The sequence below is a fragment of the Eleutherodactylus coqui genome, chromosome 8 (genome assembly GCF_035609145.1).
Source record: "Eleutherodactylus coqui strain aEleCoq1 chromosome 8, aEleCoq1.hap1, whole genome shotgun sequence".
Lineage (NCBI taxonomy): Eukaryota > Metazoa > Chordata > Amphibia > Anura > Eleutherodactylidae > Eleutherodactylus > Eleutherodactylus coqui.
The window spans coordinates 207,475,740-207,498,125 of NC_089844.1; the positions used below are offsets into that span (position 1 = coordinate 207,475,740).

The 22,386-nt window shown below is 52.3% G+C and overlaps 6 protein-coding genes across 6 annotated transcripts; 4 read left to right on the plus strand and 2 right to left on the minus strand.

Moving 5' to 3' along the window:
* Nucleotides 1-14,673: 14,673 nt before the first annotated feature.
* LOC136577778 (histone H1B-like) lies at nt 14,674-15,348 on the plus strand. Its single transcript, XM_066577701.1, has one exon. The coding sequence runs from the start codon at nt 14,674-14,676 to the stop codon at nt 15,328-15,330; it is 657 nt and encodes a 218-aa protein (XP_066433798.1). The 3' UTR covers nt 15,331-15,348.
* Nucleotides 15,349-15,966: 618 nt separating this feature from the next.
* Nucleotides 15,967-16,377, plus strand: LOC136578102 (histone H3). The gene has a single exon (XM_066578004.1). The coding sequence runs from the start codon at nt 15,967-15,969 to the stop codon at nt 16,375-16,377; it is 411 nt and encodes a 136-aa protein (XP_066434101.1).
* Nucleotides 16,378-17,056: 679 nt separating this feature from the next.
* Nucleotides 17,057-17,415, plus strand: LOC136577779 (histone H4). Its single transcript, XM_066577702.1, has one exon. It carries the CDS (start codon nt 17,057-17,059, stop codon nt 17,366-17,368), a length of 312 nt encoding a protein of 103 aa, XP_066433799.1. The 3' UTR covers nt 17,369-17,415.
* A 1,867-nt stretch (nt 17,416-19,282) lies between these two features.
* Nucleotides 19,283-19,709, minus strand: LOC136577780 (histone H2B 1.1-like). Its single transcript, XM_066577703.1, has one exon. The coding sequence runs from the start codon at nt 19,687-19,689 to the stop codon at nt 19,309-19,311; it is 381 nt and encodes a 126-aa protein (XP_066433800.1). The 5' UTR covers nt 19,690-19,709; the 3' UTR covers nt 19,283-19,308.
* Nucleotides 19,710-20,020: 311 nt separating this feature from the next.
* On the plus strand, nt 20,021-20,433 carry LOC136577781 (histone H2A type 1-like). Its single transcript, XM_066577705.1, has one exon. It carries the CDS (start codon nt 20,025-20,027, stop codon nt 20,415-20,417), a length of 393 nt encoding a protein of 130 aa, XP_066433802.1. The 5' UTR covers nt 20,021-20,024; the 3' UTR covers nt 20,418-20,433.
* A 1,071-nt stretch (nt 20,434-21,504) lies between these two features.
* Nucleotides 21,505-21,863, minus strand: LOC136577782 (histone H4). Its single transcript, XM_066577706.1, has one exon. It carries the CDS (start codon nt 21,861-21,863, stop codon nt 21,552-21,554), a length of 312 nt encoding a protein of 103 aa, XP_066433803.1. The 3' UTR covers nt 21,505-21,551.
* Nucleotides 21,864-22,386: the final 523 nt, after the last annotated feature.

The window sequence follows — 22,386 nt, forward strand, 5'->3', positions numbered from 1 at the left end:
ATTCCCCTCTCCATCCACGACCCCAAGTGTAGGTTGGGGATAAGAAACTCGAGAGTAGAAATTGGGATACATTCCATAGTTTTCACCGTGTGAGGGCTGGTGTTCCGAGCCAGCCAATTCCAGGATTCTAATGAAGCTTGTATAGGTGGGGAAATAGACTGTAGATTATGGATCGGCGGCACAGACGAGGAGAGAGAGGATAAGAGGGAGGCCAAGAGAAGAGAGCGGATGGGCCTGTCATTGATTAATTGGGTCTCAACTTAAAGCCAGCTTGGACCCGGCCTTGGTTTCAGCCAATGTCTGGTTTGATTAACATTAGTCGCGTGGAGGTAAGACCATAAATTCGGCACTCCCAGGCCTCCCTGCTTCCTGTTAAGGTAGAGTATAGGAGCGGCGACTCTTGGTCTTTTCCCCTTCCATATGAAGTTAGATAATTGTTTTTTGAAATTTTGAGATTTTAGATCTATGGATCCGAAGGGTAATTGTTCGAAAAAGATATAGGATTTTAGGGAGAATCAGCATCTTGTAGAGCGTAACTCTGCCCATCCACGACGGCTCTTTGGTCGCCAGGGACTCTAGCTCCGTTTGAAGGTTAACTAACAAGGGTATCAAGTTCGCTGGGATAATATTAGCCAGCGGGGTGCATAATTTTATTCCCTGGTATGGGATGGTATTTTTTCCCCATTGGAAAGGGAACTCCTTTTGGATAGTGATTTTTAGGGGGTTGTCTATGTTAATGGGGAGTATCTGGGTTTTGTCTATGTTTAATTTGTAGTATGAATTTTTGCTAAATTCTTGGATTGTATTGCTTACTTCTCTTAGAGATGTTATGGGATCTGTAAGGAGGAGCAGGACATCATCCGCAAACAGACTTATTTTGTGCTGTCTAGCGCCAGCAGGGATCCCCCTGATGTTTGTATTGAGCCTAATATTCTCCGCCAGAGGTTCCATAACTAGCGTGAATAGCAATGGAGATAGCGGGCACCCTTGTCGGGTGCCGTTAGTGATTTGGAAGGGTTTTGAGAGGACCCCATCCACTAGAACCCTGGCGGAGGGGGAGCCATAGAGAGCTCGAATGGCCCTGAGAATATTTCCCTGGAAACCAAAGTTCTCCAAGGTGGCGAAGGCGAACCCTCAATGTAGCCTATCAAAGGCTTTTTCGGCGTCTAAAGCCAAAAGGATTGTTGGGGTATGATTCGCCTTTGCCATTGCCATAAGATTCAGTACTCTTCTGGTGCCGTCCGACGCCTGCCTACCTCTCGTAAACCCGACCTGGTCGCTATGAATAATCTGTGGAAGGATTTTTAGTAGGCGTTGGGCTAATACTTTTGAATATATTTTTGTATCACAATTTAACAATGAAATTGGCCTAAAGTTTGCTGGAGAATTCAGGGTTTTTCCCTGTTTAGGAATTGTGACCAAAGTGGCTCTCAACATTTCCTCCGGTAGGCTACCACTGAGCATTGCTTTGTTGAATGTTTCGGCTAGACAAGGGGCCAGGTCCGGAGCGAAGTCTCTATAATATTCATTTGAAAAACCGTCCGGGCCTGGAGCCTTGTGTGCTTTCAGTGTCTTAATTGTTTCCAAGATCTCCGCAGGAGAGATAGGGGTGTTTAATGACTTTAGTTGGTCCTCCGCGACAGTAGGGAGAGTTATTTTCCCCAGGAAATTATTGATTTGCTGTATATCTGGTTGAGGGGTGGAGCCATCTTTATTCAAATTGTACAGATTGGAATAGAACAGACTGAATTCATCCGCTATTTTTTGTGGATGTATTATTTCCGTTCCCGATCCATCCTGCCTTACCAGATAAGGAATTTTGGATGGTGACTGGCGTTGTTTTATTATCCTAGCCATTAATCTAGAAGGCTTATTATACGCTGTGTAATAATTCATTTTTGAGAAATTTAGAGTTTTGACGTAGTCTTCTATTAATTCTTGGCGAAGTTTATGGCGTAGATACATTAGTTCCCTGTGGAGCCCAATTGAGGGGGAGATTTGAATTTTTTGCTCAGGATTAGCAATTTGTGCTAGGATATTGTTTATTTGAAGTTGTTTCTTTTTTTTATATTGAGAGCTAATCTTAATCATTATGCCCCTCATGTATGCCTTGTGGGCACACCATGTGGAGAGGACATCTGTGTCTGGGTTCCTGTTAAACAAGAAGTATTCTGTCAGGGATTCTTTGATCAGCTTATTAAATTCAGGGATCCACATGAGGGAGATATTGTTTCTCCAGTTCCCAGGTGGGCGGAGAGGATTGGATGTCTCAAACGTAAGATATATAGGGGAGTGGTCTGACCATGTAGTCTTACCAATGTCTGCACTTCTAACTCCCGCTAATGTCAATTTGTCCACCAAGCATAGGTCGATCCTTGAGAAGGATCTATGGCGAGGGGAGTAAAAGGTATACTCCCTAGATGTGGAGTTGAGACATCTATAAGAGTCGAACAGTGCTCGTTTGTGAAGCCATGGGGCGAGGGTGGGTGATAGTCTATTGGCGGTGCTGGTTGAGTCAAGTTGTTTGTCAGGGATGATATTGAAGTCGCCGCATATGATAAGTTTGCCTTTTTGGACTTTACGTACTTTTTTTAAGGATCTTGCTTAAAAACGAGATCTGCGAGGAATTAGTGGCATATATGTTTACTAGAGTCATTTGTACCTCGTTAAATAGACCTACTAAGATAACATATCTACCCTGGGGGTCTATGATCTTTTCGGTGAGATCTATATCTATGGTTTCTTTAATTGCAGTTATAACCCCCGCTCTCTTCTTCTCAGCGCAGGATAAAAAGATATTGGGACATGTCTTGTGGAGAAAGGGAGGATGTGCTGCCGCGACGAAATGTGATTCCTGGAGACATATGATGTCGACCTTTTCATGCATCACATCTCTCCAGACTGCTGACCTCTTATAGGGAGAGTTAAGCCCTTTTGCATTGAGTGAAGATATTTTTAACACCATTTTTTAGGAAGCTGCTGAGTGTTGTACTTATGGAACCTTGGATTTTTGCTGACTGTTGTTGGGTTGGGGAAGGGAAAGACAACATGAACAATCATAACAGAGATAGCTGGCCACAAACGCCAACTAGTATGGCCAGATATACAACTGTTTCTGGATGCTGTGTTTAATAGCCAGAAAATTGTTGGGAACAGCTGCCCATATTGAGCTGTTCTCGCAGGTTTGTGATCCTGCGTGGTTATGGGGGGGTAAAAAGTTCGCCCGACGGGAGAGAGAAATAAGCCTCCAGGTTTTGCGGGGGAATATATAAATCAGCGAGGTGAGCGAGGTTGCGTATTCTCTCCTGAACGCTCTAGCGGACGATGAGCGGCGGATTTATTTTGGGGTTCTTCGGTGAGCTGAAAGCCCCACGAGATGAGGGTTTTTTCGCCTTCTTCTGGCTTGTTAAATACATATGTAGTGCCTTCTTTGTGGAGTATAAGTTTGGTGGGGTGGCCCCACTTGTAAGGAATTTTTTTCTTTCCTGAGGGATGAGGTTATACGGAAGAAGGATTTCCTATGGTAGCGGCGGATAGGTCCACAAATAATTTAATATTTGAGAACTGTGGAGGTAGATCAGTCATTTTGCGGGAGGCAAACATGAGTGCCTCTTTGATGTGATAGAAATGGATCTGCGCTATGACATCACGTGGGACATTGTCGTGAAGGAATTTCGGTTTCTGCAGACGGTGTGCCCTATCAATTATGAGTTCCTGATCTGGAGTAGAAGGCAGGAGTTTTTTCATTAATTGCACCAGAAAGTCCTTCAAATCTGCTGGGCTGACTTTTTCTGGGATGCCCCTAAATTTTACATTATTGCGTCTGTTGCGATCTTCCAGATCCGCCATCTTAACTTTAATTTGGTCTACCTCCTCCTCCAGAGAGTAGTGTGCATCAATCAGGGAGTTGTGAGATTTAGTTAATTCCTCCATTTAATTTTCTATATGGGAGGTTCTTTCCTCAATCTCATTTATGGTGGAGCTGAATGATGACGAGAATGTGTGGAGATCTTCTCTTATAGTGCTCCTTAGAGCGAGCATCATCTCCTTTATAAAGGCCTCCGACGCAGGTTGGTCTGATGTTGGGACCATTTCTAAAAATTCTGCGGTATTGGGTGGGGGCAAAGATATGTTTATTGCCTCCGCTAGCCTCTGTCTCCCCTTTTCAGGGCTAGCTGAGGGTGAACGACTGTCCTCTGAGTGTGACATGTGGCTGGGCGCCATCTTGGCTGGGAGAGTGGGGCTGCGTGTGATGGCTGCCGATGTCTCACTCACCTCTCCCAGGATTAGAAGTCGGCATGCATCCCTCCGGTCGGTGTTGGGACTCTCTGCTCTCTTGCCTCTGGGGAGAGCCGATAGCAGCATTGCTAGGTTCGTCCGAGGAGGGGGGGGGGGAGCGCTGTCGCCGGAGCTCTTCTGCCTCTGCGGGCAGAGTAGAAGTCGGGAAGAGGCTGCGGGGGCGCCTTTGAAGGCTTGCGTCGGGTCATATCGGGACGACAGGAGGTTCAGGTACGTCTTTGTGGCGGAGGGAAGTCCTGCTGGTGCTTTTCTAATTGCTGTGGAGGTTTATATCAGAGTGGTGCTCAAAGGATGGCGTCCGTCTTTGTCCGCAGTCAGGCCACGCCCCCCCCAAATATTTTTTTAAAGATACAGCTCGCTATTGCTTAATTTTCAACATAGCCTGGAGGCAGCCCAGTGGGGAAAAAATGGTTTCTGGTAAAGTATCAATACTTTTGAAACTTTGAACAATTGTAAAAAAAAAAAAAAAAGTAAGCAGAGCCTTTTGGGCCACAGAAAAATTGGCAGTTCAGCATGATGACATGTTGTTTCAGGGGGAGGAGTAGGAGGGGGAGGACTAATATCCAAGAGTGATTGACAAAGCTAATCCCCCCCTTTTTTTCTGGTGATAGGGAATGCTTATTTATCCGGCTGCAGCGAAAATAATCTTTAGGTACTGCTGCTTTCCGCCGGTGGAGAAGAGAAGTCTGGGGGAATCAAGGCTTTGTTCATCTTTATGAGTGTAAGCATGTCGGCACTGGCAGTTGACAGGCGGGTACGCTTGTCCGTGATGATTCCCCCAGCTGCACGAAACACCCTCTCTGACAAGATGCTAGCGGCAGGGCAAGCCAGCACCTCCAGGGCGTACGGCGCAAGTTCGTGCCACGTGTTCAGCTTTTCCACCCAATAGTTGCATGAAGCAAAGGCATCACATAGAGCGGTGGTACGATCAGCTACGTACTCCCTCACCATCTTTTTACAGTGCTCCCTCCGACTTAGCCTTGACTGGGGAGTGGTGACACAGTCTTGCTGGGGAGCCATAAAGCTGGGCAAGGCCTTGGAGAGTGTTCCCCTGCCGGTGCTGTACATGCTGCCTGATCTCTGCACCTCCCCTGCTACTTGGCCCTCGGAACTGCGCCTTCTGCTGCTAGCGGTCTGAGATGGGAAGTTTACCATCAGTTTGTCCACCAGGGCCCTGTGGTATAGCATCACTCTTGAACCCCTTTCCTCTTCGGGAATGAGAGTGGAAAGGTTCTCCTTATACCTTGGGTCGAGCAGTGTGTACACCCAGTAATCCGTAGTGGCCAGAATGCGTCTAACACGAGGGTCACGAGAAAGGCATCCTAACATGAAGTCAGCCATGTGTGCCAGGGTACCTGTATGTAACACATCGCTGTCCTCACTAGGAAGATCACTTTCTGGATCATCCTTCTCCTCCTCGTCCACAGGCCATACACGCTGAACAGATGAGAGGCAAGCAGGATGGGTACCCTCTGCAGTGTGCCCAGCTGTCTCTTCCCCCTCCTCCTCCTGAGGCTCCTCCCCCTCCTCCTCCGCCTCCAAAACGCGCTGAGATATAGACATGAGGGTGCTCTGACTATCCAGCGACATACTGTCTTCCCCTGTTTCCTGTTCCGACCGCAAAGCGCCAGCCTTTATGTTTTGCAGGGCACTTCCCAACAGGCATAACAGAGGAATGGTGATGCTAATGATTGCAGCCTCGCCGCTCACCATCTGGGTAGACTCCTCAAAGTTTCCAAGGACCTGGCAGATGTCTGCCAACCAGGCCCACTCCTCAGTAAAGAATTGGGGAGGCTGACTCCCACTATGCTGCCCATGTTGGAGTTGGTATTCCACTATTGCTCTACACTGCTCATAGAGCCTGGCCAACATGTGCAGTCTAGAATTCCACCGTGTGGGCACGTCGCACAGCAGTCAGTGCTCTGGCAGATTAAACCAATGTTGCAGGGTCCTCAGGGTGGCAGCGTCCATGGTGGACTTGCGGAAATGTGCGCAGACGCGGCACACCTTGCCGAGCAGGTCAGGCAAGTGAGGCTAGTTTTTAAGAAACCGCTGAACCACCAGATTGAAGACGTGGGCCAGGCATGGCACGTGTGTGAGGCTGCCGAGCTGCAGAGCCGCCACCAGGTTATGGCCATTGTCATACACGACCATGCCCGGTTGGAGGCTCAGCGGCGAAAGCCAGAGGTCAGTCTGCTCTGTCAGACCCTGCAACAGTTCGGGGCCCGTGTGTCTCTTGTCACCTAGGCAGAGTAGTTTCAGCACGGCCTGCTGACACTTGCCCACCGCTGTGCTGCCGCGCACACCGACTGCTGGCGATGTGCTGCTCACACTTCTTAATTGAGAGGTAGAATTTGCGTAGAAGGAGGAGGGTTTAAAGGAGGTGGCATAGACCGCCGCAGATACCAGCACTGAGGTAGGACCCGCTATTCTGGGTGTGGGTAGGACGTGACTCGGTCCCAGCCTCCACCAAATTCACCCAATGTGCCGTCAGGGAGATATAGTGGCCCTGCCCGCCAGTACTTGTCCACGTGTCCGTGGTTAAGTGGACCTTCCCAGTAACCGTGCTGGTGAGGATGCGATTTATGTTGCGGGATACGTGCTGGTGTAGAGCTGGGACGGCACACCGGGAAAAATAGTGGCGACTGGGGATAGAGTAGCGCGTGACCGCCGCCACCATCATGTTTTTGAAAGCTTCTGTTTCCTCTAGCCTGTATGGCAGCATCTCCAGGCTGATTAATTTTGCAATGTGCACGTTTACAGCTTGTGCATACGGATGCGTTGTGGCTGAGTTGCGCTTTTGCTCCAACGCTTGTGCTAGGGACAGCTGAACGCTGCGCTGAGAGACATTGCTGGATGGGGTGGAGGACAGTGGAGGTGAGGGTGTGGGTGCAGGCCGGGAGGCGCACGTGCCAGTATCCTGAGTTGGATTTGAGTGGCAGGTTGGGGGACAAGGCAGTGGTGTTACCCGGAGGCAGTGAACGGCCTTCGTCCCACCTTGTGGGGTGCTTGTCCAGCATATGCCTGCATATGCTAGTGGTGGTGAGGCTGGTAGTGGTCGCTCCCCGGCTGATCTTGGCGCGACACAGGTTGCACACCACTGTTCAGCGGTCGTCCACGCTCTCACTGAAAAACATCCACACCTTTGAACACCTAGCCCTCTGCACGGAGGCTTGGCGCGGGGGGGGGGGGGTGCTTTGGGAATCAGTTGGGGGATTCTTCGCTCTGGCCCTGCCTCTACCTCTGGCCACTCCACTGCCTCTTCCAAGCTGTCCTGCTGCTGCACTTGCCTCCCCCTCTGAAGCCCTGTCCTCAGTAGGCTTAGCAAACCAGGTAGTGTCAGTCACCTCATCGTCCAGCTGCTCTTCCTCCGAATCCTCTGTGCGCTCCTCCCTCTGACTTACTGCCTTTACTACTACCTCACTGATAGACAACTGTGTCTCATCATCATCATCATCCTCACCCACTGAAAGCTCTTGAGACAGTTGTCAGAAGTCCCCAGCCTCATCACCCAGACCCCGGGGACTTTCCAAAGGTTGGGCATCGGTCAAGACAAACTCCTCAGGTGATAGAGGAACCATTTTTTTCCCACTAATGGCAGGGGCCCCAGAACAGTTCCTGGGAGTCTGTCTGCTCAGAATATGTCATTTTCATGGAGTGAGGAGGCTGGGAGGAAGGATGAGTTGCAGCCAGAGGAATCAGAGTTGCAGTCCCTATCTGGGAGTAGTGGACTGCATAGAAGACTGGGTGGTCGACACATTGCTGGATGCACTTTCTGCCATCCACGACAGGACCTGCTCACACTGCTCTGTTTGTAATAAAGGTCTACCACATGGACCCATAAATTGTGATATGAAGCTGGGGACCCCAGAAACTTGCCTCTCTCCTAACCCCACAGAAGCCGGCTGTGATTCACCTGGGCCAGGAACTCAGCCTGTGCCCACACCCTCACTTGCACATCCATGTTCACGTCCTCGACCCTTACACCTACTCCTCATCATGGTGGATTAAGAATAGAGCAGGGGCTAAATAAAGTACCCCGCTGTATAGCACTGGCAACCTGGCCTTAATTCACCGCACACAGAGACTTGTAGATAGCGGAGGCTCTACTGCTCTCAGAGAATTGTAGATAATAGAGGCTGTGTGGAGTGGGAGAACACTGTAAAGCCAGTGGAGAGTGCTGGTAACTGTGGCGATCTCAACCCCACCAAGCTGCATAATACTAAAATGGAATCACTACAACTCCAAGTAGCCTCCCAGTAAAATCCACACGGTCAGATGTAGCCCTAAGAAGGACCGTTGGGGTTCTTGAAGACAGGATCCTACACTACCACTGTCCCTATCTCAGCAGCACTTTCCCTATACTCTGCATAATCGACTGCAGCCCGAGATAAAAAAAGAAAAAAAAGTGCAAAACAGCTCCCAGCAGCCACAACAGTAATGCACACGGTCAGATGTGGCCCTAAGATGGACCATTGGTGTTCTTGAAGACAGGATCCTACACTAACACTCTCCCTATAGTAGCAGCAGCACTTTCCCTATACACTCCCAGTGTGTGTCTGAGGCGAGCTGCGGGCGGGGCCGCTTTAAATATTCATCAGTCACTTGATCTCGCCAGCCACTCACTTCAGGGGGGTGGGATAGGGCTGGCACATCACAGGAGGAAGTGGTATTGCCTTCCCTGCATGTCTATTGGCTAGAAAATGGCGCTAAACATGTGGGGAAGAAAATGGAATTGACTCGAGTACCGCACGGTACTCGAGTCAATTCAATTCGAGTAACGAGCATCTCGAGGTCCCTAATGCTCGGACGAGTGTGCTCGCTCATCTCTATTAATTAGTTCTTTTTTTTTTTTTTTTTTTTATTAATTAATTTTTTTTAAGGGAGGAGGAAAAACGAAAATGGGAAAAAATAAAACAAAAACAAAAATGCGTGGCCACTGAGGGGTTAACTTTAGAGATGAGCGAGTGTACTCGCCCAAGCTTGATACTCGTTCAAGCATTAGCGTACTCGGGATGCTCGTTACTCGAGACGAGCACCACGCGGTACTCGATTCAATTCCATTTCCTTCCCTGAAAGTTTTGCGCCATTTTCTGGCCAATAGAAACGCAGGGAAGGCATTACAACTTCCTCCTGTGACGTTTCAGCCCTGTCCCACCCCCCTGCAGTGAGTGGCTGGCAAGATCAAGTGACCCCCGAGTATTTAAAGTGGGTCCGCTCGCGGCTCGCCACAGTCACACACTGGGAGAGATCAGGGGCAGTGCTGCTGCTGCTATAGGGAAAGTGTTAGTGTAGGAACCTGTGTACAAGAACCCCAACGGTCCTTCTTAGGGCCACATCTGACCATCTGCATTACTGTTGTGGCTGCTGGTAGCAGTTTTGCTTTTATTTTTGTATATCGGGCGTGTAGCCCCATTACAGCTATAGCGTTCTCAGGCTGCAGTCTGTACTGCATAGTATAGGGACAGCGTTGCTGAGATAGGGAGAGTGATAGTGTAGGATCCTGTGTACAAGAACCCCAACGGTCCTTCTTAGGGCAACCTGTGACTGTGTGCATTTTACAGGTTGTCGGATGGGAGTTGTAGTCCATCACTATTGCACAGCTAGGCCTGTTTGCAGCCTTCCGTATAATTTTTTTTCTGGCTGCAGTTAGCGTTAGAATACCGCTGTCAGCCTCCAACTGTACGCCAATAATTCCAATTTTTTTTTTACACCGCTCTGTGTCTGTGGTCAACTTCACGCACAACGTACGGCGACAGCCCCTGGTAGAGGGAAAGTCATATACACGCTATATAGCCGGTATTCTTTTTTTAAAATAAAAATAAATATATAAAAGCTCCTTCTTAGGGCTACCTGTGACCGTGTGCATTTTACAGGTTGTCTGATGGGAGTTGTAGTCCCACACTATTGCACTTAGGCCTGTTTGCGGCCTTCCTGACTATTGATTTCTGCCTGGAGTTTGCCTTACTATACCGCTCTCAGTGACAAAGTCTACGCACATAATTCCAAGATTATTTACACCGGGCTGTGTCTGCAGTGAATTAGAGACGCACAGCATACGGCCACAGCAACTGGTAGAGGGAACGTGATATACACACTATCCAGCCTGTATTCTTTGACCAAAAAAACCCCAAAAAGCTCCTACTTAGGGCTACCGCTGAGCGTCTGCATTTTACTGGGTGCCTGGTGGGAGTTCTGGTGCATCACTATTGCATTGCTTCCATTTTTTTCTGCCTGGAGTTAGCGTTACGATTCCGCTCTCTGCGTGAAACTGTACGCATATAATTCCATAATTATTTACAGCGGTCTGTGTCTGCTCTATTCATAATCCACCATGCTGAGGGGTAGGGGTCGAGGATGTGGATGCGGGCGAGGATGCGGAGTTCCAAGTGAGGGTGTGGGCACAGGCCAAGTTTCTGGTCCAGGTGTATCCCAGCCGGCTGCTGTGGGATTAGGAGAGAGGCAAGTTTCTGGGGTCCCCAGCTTCATATCACAATTTGTGGGTCCATGTGGTAGACCTTTATTGCAAACAGAGCAGTGTGAGCAGGTCCTGTCGTGGATGGCAGAAAGAGCATCCAGCAATGTATCGACCACCCAGTCTTCTACGCCGTCCACTGCTGAAACTCTGAATCCTCTGGCTGCTGCTCCTCCTTCCTCACAGCCTATACTGATGCAACAAAAATGGTACTGGGGTCTGCATATGCTTCTGCTACATTAATGTTACAGGGGTCTGCTGCTAGAGAAATGTTACTGGGGTCTGCCTATACTTCCGCTACATAAATGTTACAGGGGTCTGCTGATATTGCTGCTACAGAAATGTTACAGGGGTCTGCCTATACTGCTGCTACAGAAATGTTCCTGGGGTGTGTTTATACCTTTGCTACAGGAATGTTACAGCGGTCTGCCTATACTATGGGTGCACTAAGTCTTCCCATTGCGGTGCTTTACCTATGTGGCACAAATAGTACAGTGGCTGACTAGGCCTGAATTGCTGTCCGAGGCCAAGTTGCTTGGCGGGGCGAAACTCTCCCATGGTTGGGCACTCCGAGTACTTCCTGTGTAATACCATCTTTGTGCACTTACAGCATAGGCTAGGCCAAGGAACTCAAAGACTGCCTCTTCCAGTGTTGAGCTATCTATGTTGTGTCACATGGATTTCTTGTTGCTATGTAACTCAGGGCACCTTGGGTCACAAAGGTGGAGGCTTGGAACCGAGCCTGACCCTGGGCCCGCTAACGTGCTTCCCACACAGACTATAGCGGGTCCTGGTCATGGTGTCTTGGCCTTGTAATGCCACCTCCTCCCGCTTGGGGTCAGGGGATCAGCAATGCACATCATGTGCTTTCTCTAGTGTTACTACAGTTATCGGAGAAACTTGTTTGGGCCAAATGAGAGGAGCGTAACTGCATTAACGTTACAGGAGCCTGCCTATACTTCAGCTGCAGAAATGTTACAGGGGTCTGCCAATACTGCTGCTACATAAATGTTTCTGGGGTCTGTGTATACTTCTGCAACTAAAATGTTACTGTGGTCTGTCTATACTGTTACTACTGAAATGTTACTAATACTGGGCTATGCCTATACTGCTGAAACTGAAATGTTACTGGGGTCTGACTATACTGTAACTCAGGAGAAGAGGCAGCGGTGTGTCCCGCAGGCAGTGCTTGAGTTTGGTTGGAGGTAGTGTGGTGCTTATCTACAGTGTGCCTTGCTAATGATGGTTTGTCCGGAGTTTGTCCGGAGCTACACAATGCTACAACATCAGCATCGAGGGGCATTTTGTGCTCAGCCATCGTGGTAACTTCCCGGAAAACCTTGGTGCCCTCAGCCATGAGCAAGGTGAAGGTCATGGAGGCAGGGTATCAGGGTAGACGGGGTGCATATATCAGGGCCGACTATTATTGGGGCATCAGACCAGATTGCCAAAGATTGAACAACACTCCGTGACAAGCTATCAGCCTAACTATTTCCCTTTACCGCTACTACTTGCACACAATGTGACACAAGAACACTAGACCCTTTGTACGGACACGGCGACCTTTACATAAACATTACATTCAGAACTCATTTATTGTATTGTTCTCCATTGTATGTCCATGTTGTTCATTGTGAGCAGATTATTGACCCGCCGGCCGCACCGTGTACCGCGGCTACTGCCTTTACATGTATGACTGCAGGTAGATACAGTGACCGGAGACTAGTGGGTTAAGGGTTAAATGTACATAGCTAGGCCGGTGTCCCGTGGGAAGTCACGCATGGGGCAGCCCGGACAGGGAGCTGTCTTCCGTGAAGCTTCTTGATGGCACCCGATGGTATTTATTATCCTCTCCTCCCCACGGAGGCATCACATAGACATAGAACAAGAGCAGCGTCCGAGGCAGCTAGGAGAGCCCGTCCTAGAGAGCGCTGCCCCCTCCCCTCACACCTGTCCGGAGGAGGGTTCATGGGAGGGCATGAGGTGCAGCAAAGCCGGAGTGACCCTACTGCACTGAGAAGGAAGCTGGAGGCCGGCCGGGAGACGGAGCTCAGCTACAGTTGTACTGATGCCGTACCATCTGCGTTGCTCCTATTCACTTACAGCTGAGCGGCCCTGGTGCATTATGTCTCCAGCGGATGTAAGGGTGGAAACATGGGTTGGGAGCCCTGAGTTAGATGCTACGTCTAGGCGAGGGGCACGACGGTGGACCGGCTGCCGCACACACACCTCCCCACATGTACCGCCCATTCCCATGGCAAGCTCACATATCTCCCAGGCGGATTCCCATCTCTGGTCCTGTCTCACACATCTCCCCGCCGGATTGACATCTACGCTCGTTTCCCCCCGGGCGCTCGCTGGACAGCTTTGTCTGCTCCCAGCTCCTGTCCCCGTCGGCCGCAGCAGCCGTCGCCGCTGTCACCCTACGCGCTGGCCTCCGCTCCCGTACACCGATGGCACTAGCGCCGCTGCCACGGCGAACCCCGCTCTCGCTGCCCATGGCGCCGCTGGTGGCCAGCTCTGCCGATGACTGTGCGCTGCTGTTCGGTCGGAGCAGCGGCTTGCCTACAAGAGCTCCACTAGCTGCCCCTGACACTGCTCTCTTTCTGGGTCGCCTCCTTGGGCGCTAAATAGAAGAGCTGATTAGCGATCTGGAGGGGTATTGGGGACCGGGTTGTGGGGGAAGCGGGGGGTCTCACAGTATCGGTGGTCCTTTAGCTTTCTGGACCAACACGCTCTCCCGTAGGAATCGCAGCGGACACTGTACAACATCTGCTGCCCCGGGGATCTACAGTAGAACCCTCCCTGCGGGTTCTGTACGATGTCACCGACTGTGGCACTGGATCTGGCGCTGAGAGTCCCGCTGTATCACTGCTCCGCTCGGACATCAGTGACTGACAGGCCATCGCCGGCTGCAGGAGAACCGCGGGTAGAAGGCTTTGTTCAGGCGTCATTTCTTGGCGATCTACATCCCGATTAGAGCGTTGTTAGATGCCACCGCTCTTCAGCAGAATCCCAAGTTCCATCTTCACCGTCAACGATTGATGGGAACTACAGAGCCGATGCAATGGCCGTCACGTCCAGCACATGGTATCCCTGGGATGATATAGAACGGGCAGCAGCCCGCGGGAGGAGATGCACCTGCAGAGAAGAATCGCTTCTTCTTGTGGACAACCACACCCATCATGTCCGGGGTATTAAAGGGACGATAACGTGTGACATTCCCGATCGTCTGAGTGTACAGGGGGGTACTGGGTTTCCTCATCTTACATTGCGCCGCAGTATAGAGCAGTCTGCAGTATATACAGTATACATTCAGCACCCGGGAGCTGGCAGTGAGCGGAGGCGCCGCCTGTGCTACACCTCTGGGCTCTCGGCAGCTCCAGGTCGTCCTCGCATTGTGCAATCAGCTTCTGCACGATGGAGATTGTGGAGTAGATCCCGGGGATGGTGACAAGGGCCGGGAATAGAGGGAAGGCGCTCCCGCAGCGGTTTTATCTCCGCAGATACGCGGTGATGTGCAGATCGGGAGAACTATGGCGAAGATCTCGTGGCCTCCTCTCCGCTCCTCCCCGGAACCTCCGCCAGCAGCGGCTATAAACGGTTGCATGAGATGTCAGAGAGTGAGGAGTCACGTTGAAAGCGAGCTCTCCTGTCCGGTTCTGACCGGTAACGGACTCTTATCCCGGGCAGGGAAGCACAAGAGGAGAACGGAGCGGAGAGAGGCCCGGATGGGATAAGGCACTAGCTGTGCTCAGTGTCAGCCAATAGCAGCTCAGGACGGGCCTGCTCACGAGCCAATCAGAGCGCGGCCGCTGTACATATAAGAGGCGCCACCAGCGCCGCTCTCAGAGTTTCTCTTCCAGGAGAGTTTTACTATTTGATTACCTCAGCACACAATGGCAGAAACCGCGCCAGCCGCCGCTCCTCCTGCCGCCGAGCCGGCTGCCAAATCCAAGAAGCAGCCGAAGAAATCCGCCGCAGGGGGCGCCAAGAAAAGCAAGAAGTCCTCCGGTCCCGGCGTGTCGGAGCTGATCGTCAGAGCCGTGTCCGCCTCTAAAGAGCGCAGCGGGGTGTCTCTAGCCGCCCTGAAGAAGGCTCTGGCTGCCGGAGGGTACGATGTAGAGAAGAATAACAGCCGCCTGAAGCTGGCCGTCAAGTCTCTGGTCACCAAGGGCAGCCTGCTCCAGGTGAAAGGCAGCGGCGCCTCCGGCTCCTTCAAGCTGAACAAGAAGCAGGAGACTAAGGACAAGCCGGCCAAAAAGAAGCCAGCGTCTGCGGCCAAGCCCAAGAAGCCCGCTGGAGCCAAGAAAGCGGCGAAATCTCCTAAGAAGCCCAAGAAGGCTCCGGCCAAAAGCCCGAAAAAAGCAAAGAAACCTGCAGCGGCCGCCGCCAAGAAAGTGGCCAAGAGCCCGAAGAAAGCCTCAAAGCCGAAGGCCGCCCCAAAGCCCAAGAAGGTGACGAAGAGTCCGGCTAAGAAGGCGGCCAAACCCAAAGCTGCCAAGAGTCCGGCTAAGAAGGCTGTTAAAGCCAAGAAGAGTGCGGCTAAGAAATAAGCTGAAGCCGCCCATGCATTTACCCCACAAAGGCTCTTTTCAGAGCCGCCACCTTCTCACCGCAGAGCTGTATTATCACTGCCTCGAATTCTGTTCTAGATAGCAGCGGCTACAGGGTACTTCATATCAGTTGGGAGTCTAGGGAGCGAGGGGGAGGCTGTAGAGGGGGAGTAATACGAGACATTGTCGCCGCATCATCCCCGTTCCTGTTGGGGAGTGTGACCTATACAACGCGTGTATGGATGCCGGGCTGAGTGTGAAGGGGGAGGGGACTCGCCGACCTAATGCATTTCCCATAAAATCAGCGCAGCTTCTAATGGGGGAGACTGCCGTGCAGCGTGGAGTGCGTGTTTCTGCGGACATATCAATGCAGGGAAGCAGCTGAGAACATGATTTCACAGACACCCGTACGTATCATGCAGTGGCCTGATAGGGTGAGGTGGGGCCAGCCTCTGCCGAACGCTGATTGGTCGCGGGCATCAAGCGTTTTGGCGGGCTAGTGGTTTGAAAAAGCCAATGAGATGTAGGGGGCGTTGTTTCTAAGAGCCAATAGGGAAGAGCAAGTAGGGTATAAAGGCTCTGCTCTTTCTACGGCTCCCATCATATCACATCTGTGTGCATCTCTACAGTAGAGCTATGGCCAGAACCAAGCAGACCGCTCGTAAATCCACTGGAGGGAAAGCTCCCCGCAAGCAGCTGGCTACGAAGGCCGCCAGGAAGAGCGCTCCTGCCACCGGCGGAGTGAAGAAGCCTCACCGCTACCGTCCAGGTACAGTGGCTCTCCGTGAAATCCGTCGCTACCAGAAGTCCACCGAGCTGCTGATCCGTAAGCTTCCCTTTCAGCGCCTGGTGAGAGAGATCGCCCAGGACTTCAAGACTGACCTGCGCTTCCAGAGCTCAGCGGTCATGGCCCTGCAGGAGGCCAGCGAGGCTTACCTGGTAGGGTTGTTCGAGGACACCAATCTGTGCGCCATCCACGCCAAGCGGGTCACCATCATGCCCAAAGACATCCAGCTGGCCCGCAGGATTCGCGGAGAGAGGGCTTAGATCTGCCCTGGGCACCGCATGGAACACAAAGGCTCTTTTCAGAGCCACCAAATCCTCCTCAAACGAGCTGCATCCTGTCCTCCGCTGTCATTTCCCCAACTCGGGTTCACAGCCAGCCTGTGCGCGGTGTACCCTGGCGCCGCCTCTCCCCAATAATGTTCTGTCAGCAGCAGGTGGTCTGTTAACCCCTTCAGTGACCTAGTCAGTTCCTCAATTAATGCCATTCTCTCATCTTTCAAATGTAGTAGAAAGAGATTTGAATTCCCGGCAGACTGTTATGAACGTGGTTGATCAAACGTGTCCGTATGAGGCATCTATCTGTGCCTGTGGGCCGGGAAGGGATTAGTGTTGAGGATGTATTTATGTGGATATTATCTCATTGTACGAAGAAGAAAGACAGCAATACACAAAACTATACTAATTAATACCGCATAATGGGATTGGGAACCGGCCGGGAAACTGTTGAGAATTGTAAGAATACGCGTTAAATTCTAAATTCCAAACGATTCTGTGTTAAACCAATCAGCAAGGAGAGGGGCGTGGCCAACATGTAATTGCCCCAATAGGAACGCCTAAACTGTCGTCATTGGTTACTGTTTTCAATCTGGTCCGCACGTTGTGTAGCTAAGGGAGGACGCTTGAACCGGTTTGCAATTGCTTTCTACTTACAACGTGGAAGATGTCTGGTCGCGGTAAAGGAGGGAAAGGTCTTGGGAAGGGCGGCGCCAAGCGGCACAGGAAGGTGCTCCGTGATAACATCCAGGGCATCACCAAGCCTGCCATCCGCCGTCTAGCTCGCAGGGGAGGCGTCAAGCGTATCTCCGGTCTCATCTACGAAGAGACTCGCGGCGTCCTGAAAGTCTTCCTGGAGAATGTGATCCGCGACGCCGTCACCTACACCGAGCACGCCAAGAGGAAGACCGTCACCGCTATGGACGTGGTGTACGCGCTCAAGCGCCAGGGCCGCACTCTCTACGGCTTCGGAGGTTAATAATTCTGCTCTTTCTCCATAACACAAAGGCTCTTCTCAGAGCCGCCCACCTCTTCCAAGGAAATGCTGTAATACAACTCCTTGTGGGGGTCGCCGCTGCTGCCTGATTGCCCATCTGTTCTGATACGTGTAACCCGCCCTATATCGGATGCCTGCCATCACCCCTTATGCGTTGGCATTGTTAGTGGCCAAACTCATTTAACCCTTTGAATCACACTTTATGCCCATTGTTGTTCTTTGCGTATGCTATAGTCAGCCGTGTTCCCCTCATGACGCCTTCCCGCAAGGTCTTTGTATCATTAAAATGAGTTGTCTTAACTAATACTCGAGAGAGGGGGCGGGGACAAAGTAAATAAATGCCTAGATGCGCACATACATACTTTAGTTATTGCAAATAAGAGATTTAAGCGTTCTATTAAAAATACCCCCCACCATGATGACCCCTAATGCCAGGGAATCTTCTCTTCTACCAGGAAGCAGGCTGCGGCGCACTGAGTGTATGTCCTCCTTGTACTAAAGCATACGGCCTGCCCTTTAATCCGTGTAGTGCTACCATATTGGAGGCGTCCTCTCATGTAGAAGTGCTGCAAATTGCACCAAGCTCTCCTAGGGACCCGCACAGCCATCATTTTACATAGAATTGCCGTCATAGCAGCCAGCTCTCCCAGAGTGCTGCACTGATTTCCCATTGCGGGACTCTGGGAGACCTGGGTGATATAGCCGGAGCACTAAATTAATCTAGGGAAGAGGTTGGTCTCTGAGAAATCCGGGATGCCCGCTGTTCTCCATGCCAGACTGCCATCTCCGCTCCCGTTCACCTGCGGCCGCTGCCACGATGGTCTCTGCTTCCGTTCACCCTGCTGCCGCGGCTACTCTGGTCCTTGCTCCATTATGGTCCCCGCCCCCGTTCCCCATGCGGCTGCTGTAGCCGGTGCACTGCCCCTCTGGTTCTCGCTCCCCTCCGGTCCCTGCACCCGGGAAGGCTGCCACTTTGGTGACTGCCATCTCCTCTCCGGTTCCGCTGTCACTGTGGTCCCCTCAGGTTTCTACACCGACATAGAAGGGGGTTCTTCCTTGTAAGAGCAGTGAGAGTGTGGAACTGTCAGCCCGAGGACGTGGCTGATGGCAACTTCGATAAAAGGGTTCAAAAGGGGCATGGGCGCCTCTACATAAGCAGCTGGAGAAGGTGAGGCTATTCTCCTCTTGGTCCCCCTCCCCTTTCCTAGCACCCCCAGTGCTCTTATTTTCAGGCATCCCCGATTGCCTCCGCTACTCACTACAATGCACTACAGCCCCCAGCATATCGTCTGCCTACTACCCCTTTCCCTTTGTGCACCCCACTGCTTTAGGGCGCAGACCCGCATATCCCCTGGAGTCTTCTGCCTTCCGAGCACTCCAGTACAGCTGCTACTTGCTGTCGGCATCCCCCTCCGACGTCGACCGCCTCGTGTAGCCACCACGCCGACCTCACCCCACAGCATAATCCAGTCATGGGCGCACTGTGCTCCGTGTACCTCGGTGGCAAAGACGCTGCCGCTTATCTAATGGCTAATTGTCCGCAGCTGCATCACCGAATCCACGTAGCGCCCACCTCTATGGAGGCGTCCGCATAGCGCGGCTTCGGTCACCGCACGTATCCCTAATCTGCAGCGCAATCAGCATCGCGACCCCCGACAGAGATACAGTTGTGTAGCGCTGCAGGGAAGATCTCCTCAAATCCAGTACATAGACAGAGAACAACTCCGGTACACAGAGACAAAGACGAGTTGTGCAACGCAGGGGACTAAGTAACCAAGCCGATGTATACACAACCTTTGTTACAGAGGAGCAAACGAGGATGCTCCCTACACAACCGGAAGGTGACAGCTCTGCTGTAGACGGGGTGGGGGGCTCTTAGAAGAGCCTTTGGGGTGATCGTGCACGGCGGGCCACGGAACAGATTACTTGGCGCTGGTGTACTTGGTGACGGCCTTGGTGCCCTCGGACACGGCGTGCTTGGCCAGCTCTCCAGGCAGAAGCAGGCGAACGGCGGTCTGAATCTCCCGGGAAGTGATGGTGGAGCGCTTGTTGTAGTGAGCCAGGCGGGAGGCTTCCCCTGCGATGCGCTCGAAGATGTCGTTGACGAACGAGTTCATGATGCCCATGGCCTTGGAAGAGATGCCGGTGTCGGGGTGGACCTGCTTCAGCACCTTGTACACGTAGATGGCATAGCTCTCCTTCCTGGTCTTCTTACGCTTCTTGCCGTCCTTCTTCTGAGTCTTGGTCACGGCTTTCTTGGAGCCCTTCTTGGGCGCTGGAGCAGACTTGGCGGGATCAGGCATGATAACGTAGAGATACTTTCCCAACTAGAGAGAGCAGTGTTCCTGCACCTCCCAGCGCTGCGATATTTATAGCGGGGCCATGCAAATGAGTACCGCCGTCTGCTTGCTGTTCTAGTGGAGCAGCAAAACATGTGACCCCTGTGAGCGTCTTAGCCACGCCCAGTGCCGCTCATTGGTTCATCCTCAAGTCTGGCCTCTATTGGGGGGATTGAAAGCTACCCAATTAGAGGAGAGGAGGGCGGAGCAGCAGGTTATAAAAATTAACAGAACTGCGCCTTCTCGTTATCACAACTTTCAAGGTGTTTTATCCTAATTCTGCTTTCCTGTGCTAGAAGATGTCTGGACGCGGCAAACAAGGAGGCAAAGTCCGTGCTAAGGCCAAGACTCGCTCATCCCGGGCAGGGCTGCAGTTCCCTGTCGGCCGTGTGCACAGGCTTCTCCGCAAGGGCAACTACGCTGAGAGGGTGGGCGCCGGCGCTCCGGTCTATATGGCAGCAGTGCTAGAGTATCTGACCGCTGAGATCCTGGAATTGGCTGGCAATGCCGCCCGGGACAACAAGAAGACCCGCATCATCCCCCGTCACCTCCAGCTGGCTGTGCGCAACGACGAGGAGCTGAACAAGCTGCTCGGTGGGGTGACCATCGCCCAGGGAGGCGTCCTGCCCAACATCCAGGCCGTGCTGCTGCCCAAGAAGACCGAGAGCAGCAAGACGAGCAAGAGCAAGTGATCGCGCTGATCCTCCATAGAACCAAAGGCTCTTCTAAGAGCCACCCACATGCTCCTTACAACAGAGCTGCGCCGCTTCTATGCTGTGATACTCGGTGGCCGGTACGCCGGCTGCACCTGGAAACTATAACTGTACAGGACTTTCCACAAGGAGGAAGAGATTGGGGCAGATGCCAATTTGGCCATCCCTGTCACCGGCAGAAGCGCACAATCGTCCTGCTCTAGGTGACCTCATGTCCAGAGGACGGGCGGCTGTAGGACTCGCTCACCAGTCCTTGCGATAACGGGTTAACAGAGTCCTCTGTTAGGTCACGTATATACAAGAATCGGAACGCTTCAGTTGTGTTTCGGATAGAACACCCAGCTTTCTCAGGGTCCTGCGTTGCAGCCGCATCACCCAGCCCTCTCAGAGCTCTGCACGGTCGCCCCCTTAGAAGTGCGCTCATCATGTCACTCCACAGCCATGCCCTTTTTATGGAGGTGGAGCTATATCACCCAGCTTTCCCAGAGCCCTGCACGGCTCAGGCTGGTTTTGGATTATAGTAAACCTACAGGGATTAGACGTCCTCTTGCGTTACGGGTGGAGCAGGTAGATGAATCCACCGCCCGTCGTAGGGCTGGGATTAGGGGGTGTATCTGAGGGTTCTTTACCTCCAGCCCCCGAGCGCCTCTATATCAGACGGCCTGGTCACTGATTACACGTGTTACATGGATGGAGGACAGGAAGAGCGGGAGACGCGATCAACTGAGCGGGAAGTTCAAATCTCCGGGGATCAGCCAATGAGCGGGAAGAATCTGACTATAGCCCCGCCCATAGGCGGCACTAAAACCACCCGACCTCCAACGGCAGGTCTGTTAACCCTTCACCGCACTCATTAATTCAGGCCCAGCTCCTCGCGTATTATAAACATAACCTGCCTGCCCTAAATAGGTTAAGGGGTTTAAAAGCGTGCCGTGACCGCAGCCTGAAGCGCACCCTGACGGGGAGGCTGCTACACCCCGGCTGTATCATGTCAGAGTGCATAGACCATCACCGCTGCTGACGACCCCACAAGGAGTTGGATTACAGCCTTTCCTTGGAAGAGGTGGGCGGCTCTGAGAAGAGCCTTTGTGTTATGGAGAAAGAGCAGAATTATTAACCTCCGAAGCCGTAGAGAGTGCGGCCCTGGCGCTTGAGCGCGTACACCACGTCCATAGCGGTGACGGTCTTCCTCTTGGCGTGCTCGGTGTAGGTGACGGCGTCGCGGATCACATTCTCCAGGAAGACTTTCAGGACGCCGCGAGTCTCTTCATAGATGAGGCCGGAGATACGCTTGACGCCTCCCCTGCGAGCTAGACGGCGGATGGCAGGCTTGGTGATGCCCTGGATGTTATCACGGAGCACCTTCCTGTGCCGCTTGGCGCCGCCCTTCCCAAGACCTTTCCCTCCTTTACCGCGACCAGACATCTTCTACGTTGTAAGCAGAAAGCAATAACTGCTCAGCGCCGAGCCCTACTCTATATAGACAGGGAGCGGACCAGAGAGGGAACTACTGATCAGGGCCGTCATTGCGGGGCGTTTCTTTTAGTTGTCTAGAGTAAAGGCCCATCCCCTCTCCCTGCTGATTGGCTGAATACAAGAGCCCTTGCCATCTTGTGCAGCCGATTGGCCTGTCAGCTCCTGAAGCAGTGGGAGAAGACGGAGGAGGGGTGAAGGAGACAAGGGCCATGCAGCAGAGAGCCGCTGGAGCGTGAATCCCTCCTGTAAAGCGAGGAGTGCAGCTGCTGCCACAAACATGTGGGGGCGAGGGGAGAGCGCGCAGGGAGGCTTCGGTGAAGGGGAGTACTAGAGCTCTGCTGCATCAGCGCTCCCCTGCCGGAGCAGAGAGACACTCAGAAGCCACAACAGACAGCTGTGGGCGGCAGGAACATCAGGGCACCGTGTATAACAAGGAGGCCCCATAACCTGTGACAGTCCCCGGCACAGGGCA

Bases quoted from the DNA above. Each gene is read 5' to 3' on its own strand.
- LOC136577778 (XM_066577701.1), top strand. From the start codon at position 14,674: ATGGCAGAAACCGCGCCAGCCGCCGCTCCTCCTGCCGCCGAGCCGGCT.
- LOC136578102 (XM_066578004.1), top strand. From the start codon at position 15,967: ATGGCCAGAACCAAGCAGACCGCTCGTAAATCCACTGGAGGGAAAGCT.
- LOC136577779 (XM_066577702.1), top strand. From the start codon at position 17,057: ATGTCTGGTCGCGGTAAAGGAGGGAAAGGTCTTGGGAAGGGCGGCGCC.
- LOC136577780 (XM_066577703.1), bottom strand. From the start codon at position 19,689: ATGCCTGATCCCGCCAAGTCTGCTCCAGCGCCCAAGAAGGGCTCCAAG.
- LOC136577781 (XM_066577705.1), top strand. From the start codon at position 20,025: ATGTCTGGACGCGGCAAACAAGGAGGCAAAGTCCGTGCTAAGGCCAAG.
- LOC136577782 (XM_066577706.1), bottom strand. From the start codon at position 21,863: ATGTCTGGTCGCGGTAAAGGAGGGAAAGGTCTTGGGAAGGGCGGCGCC.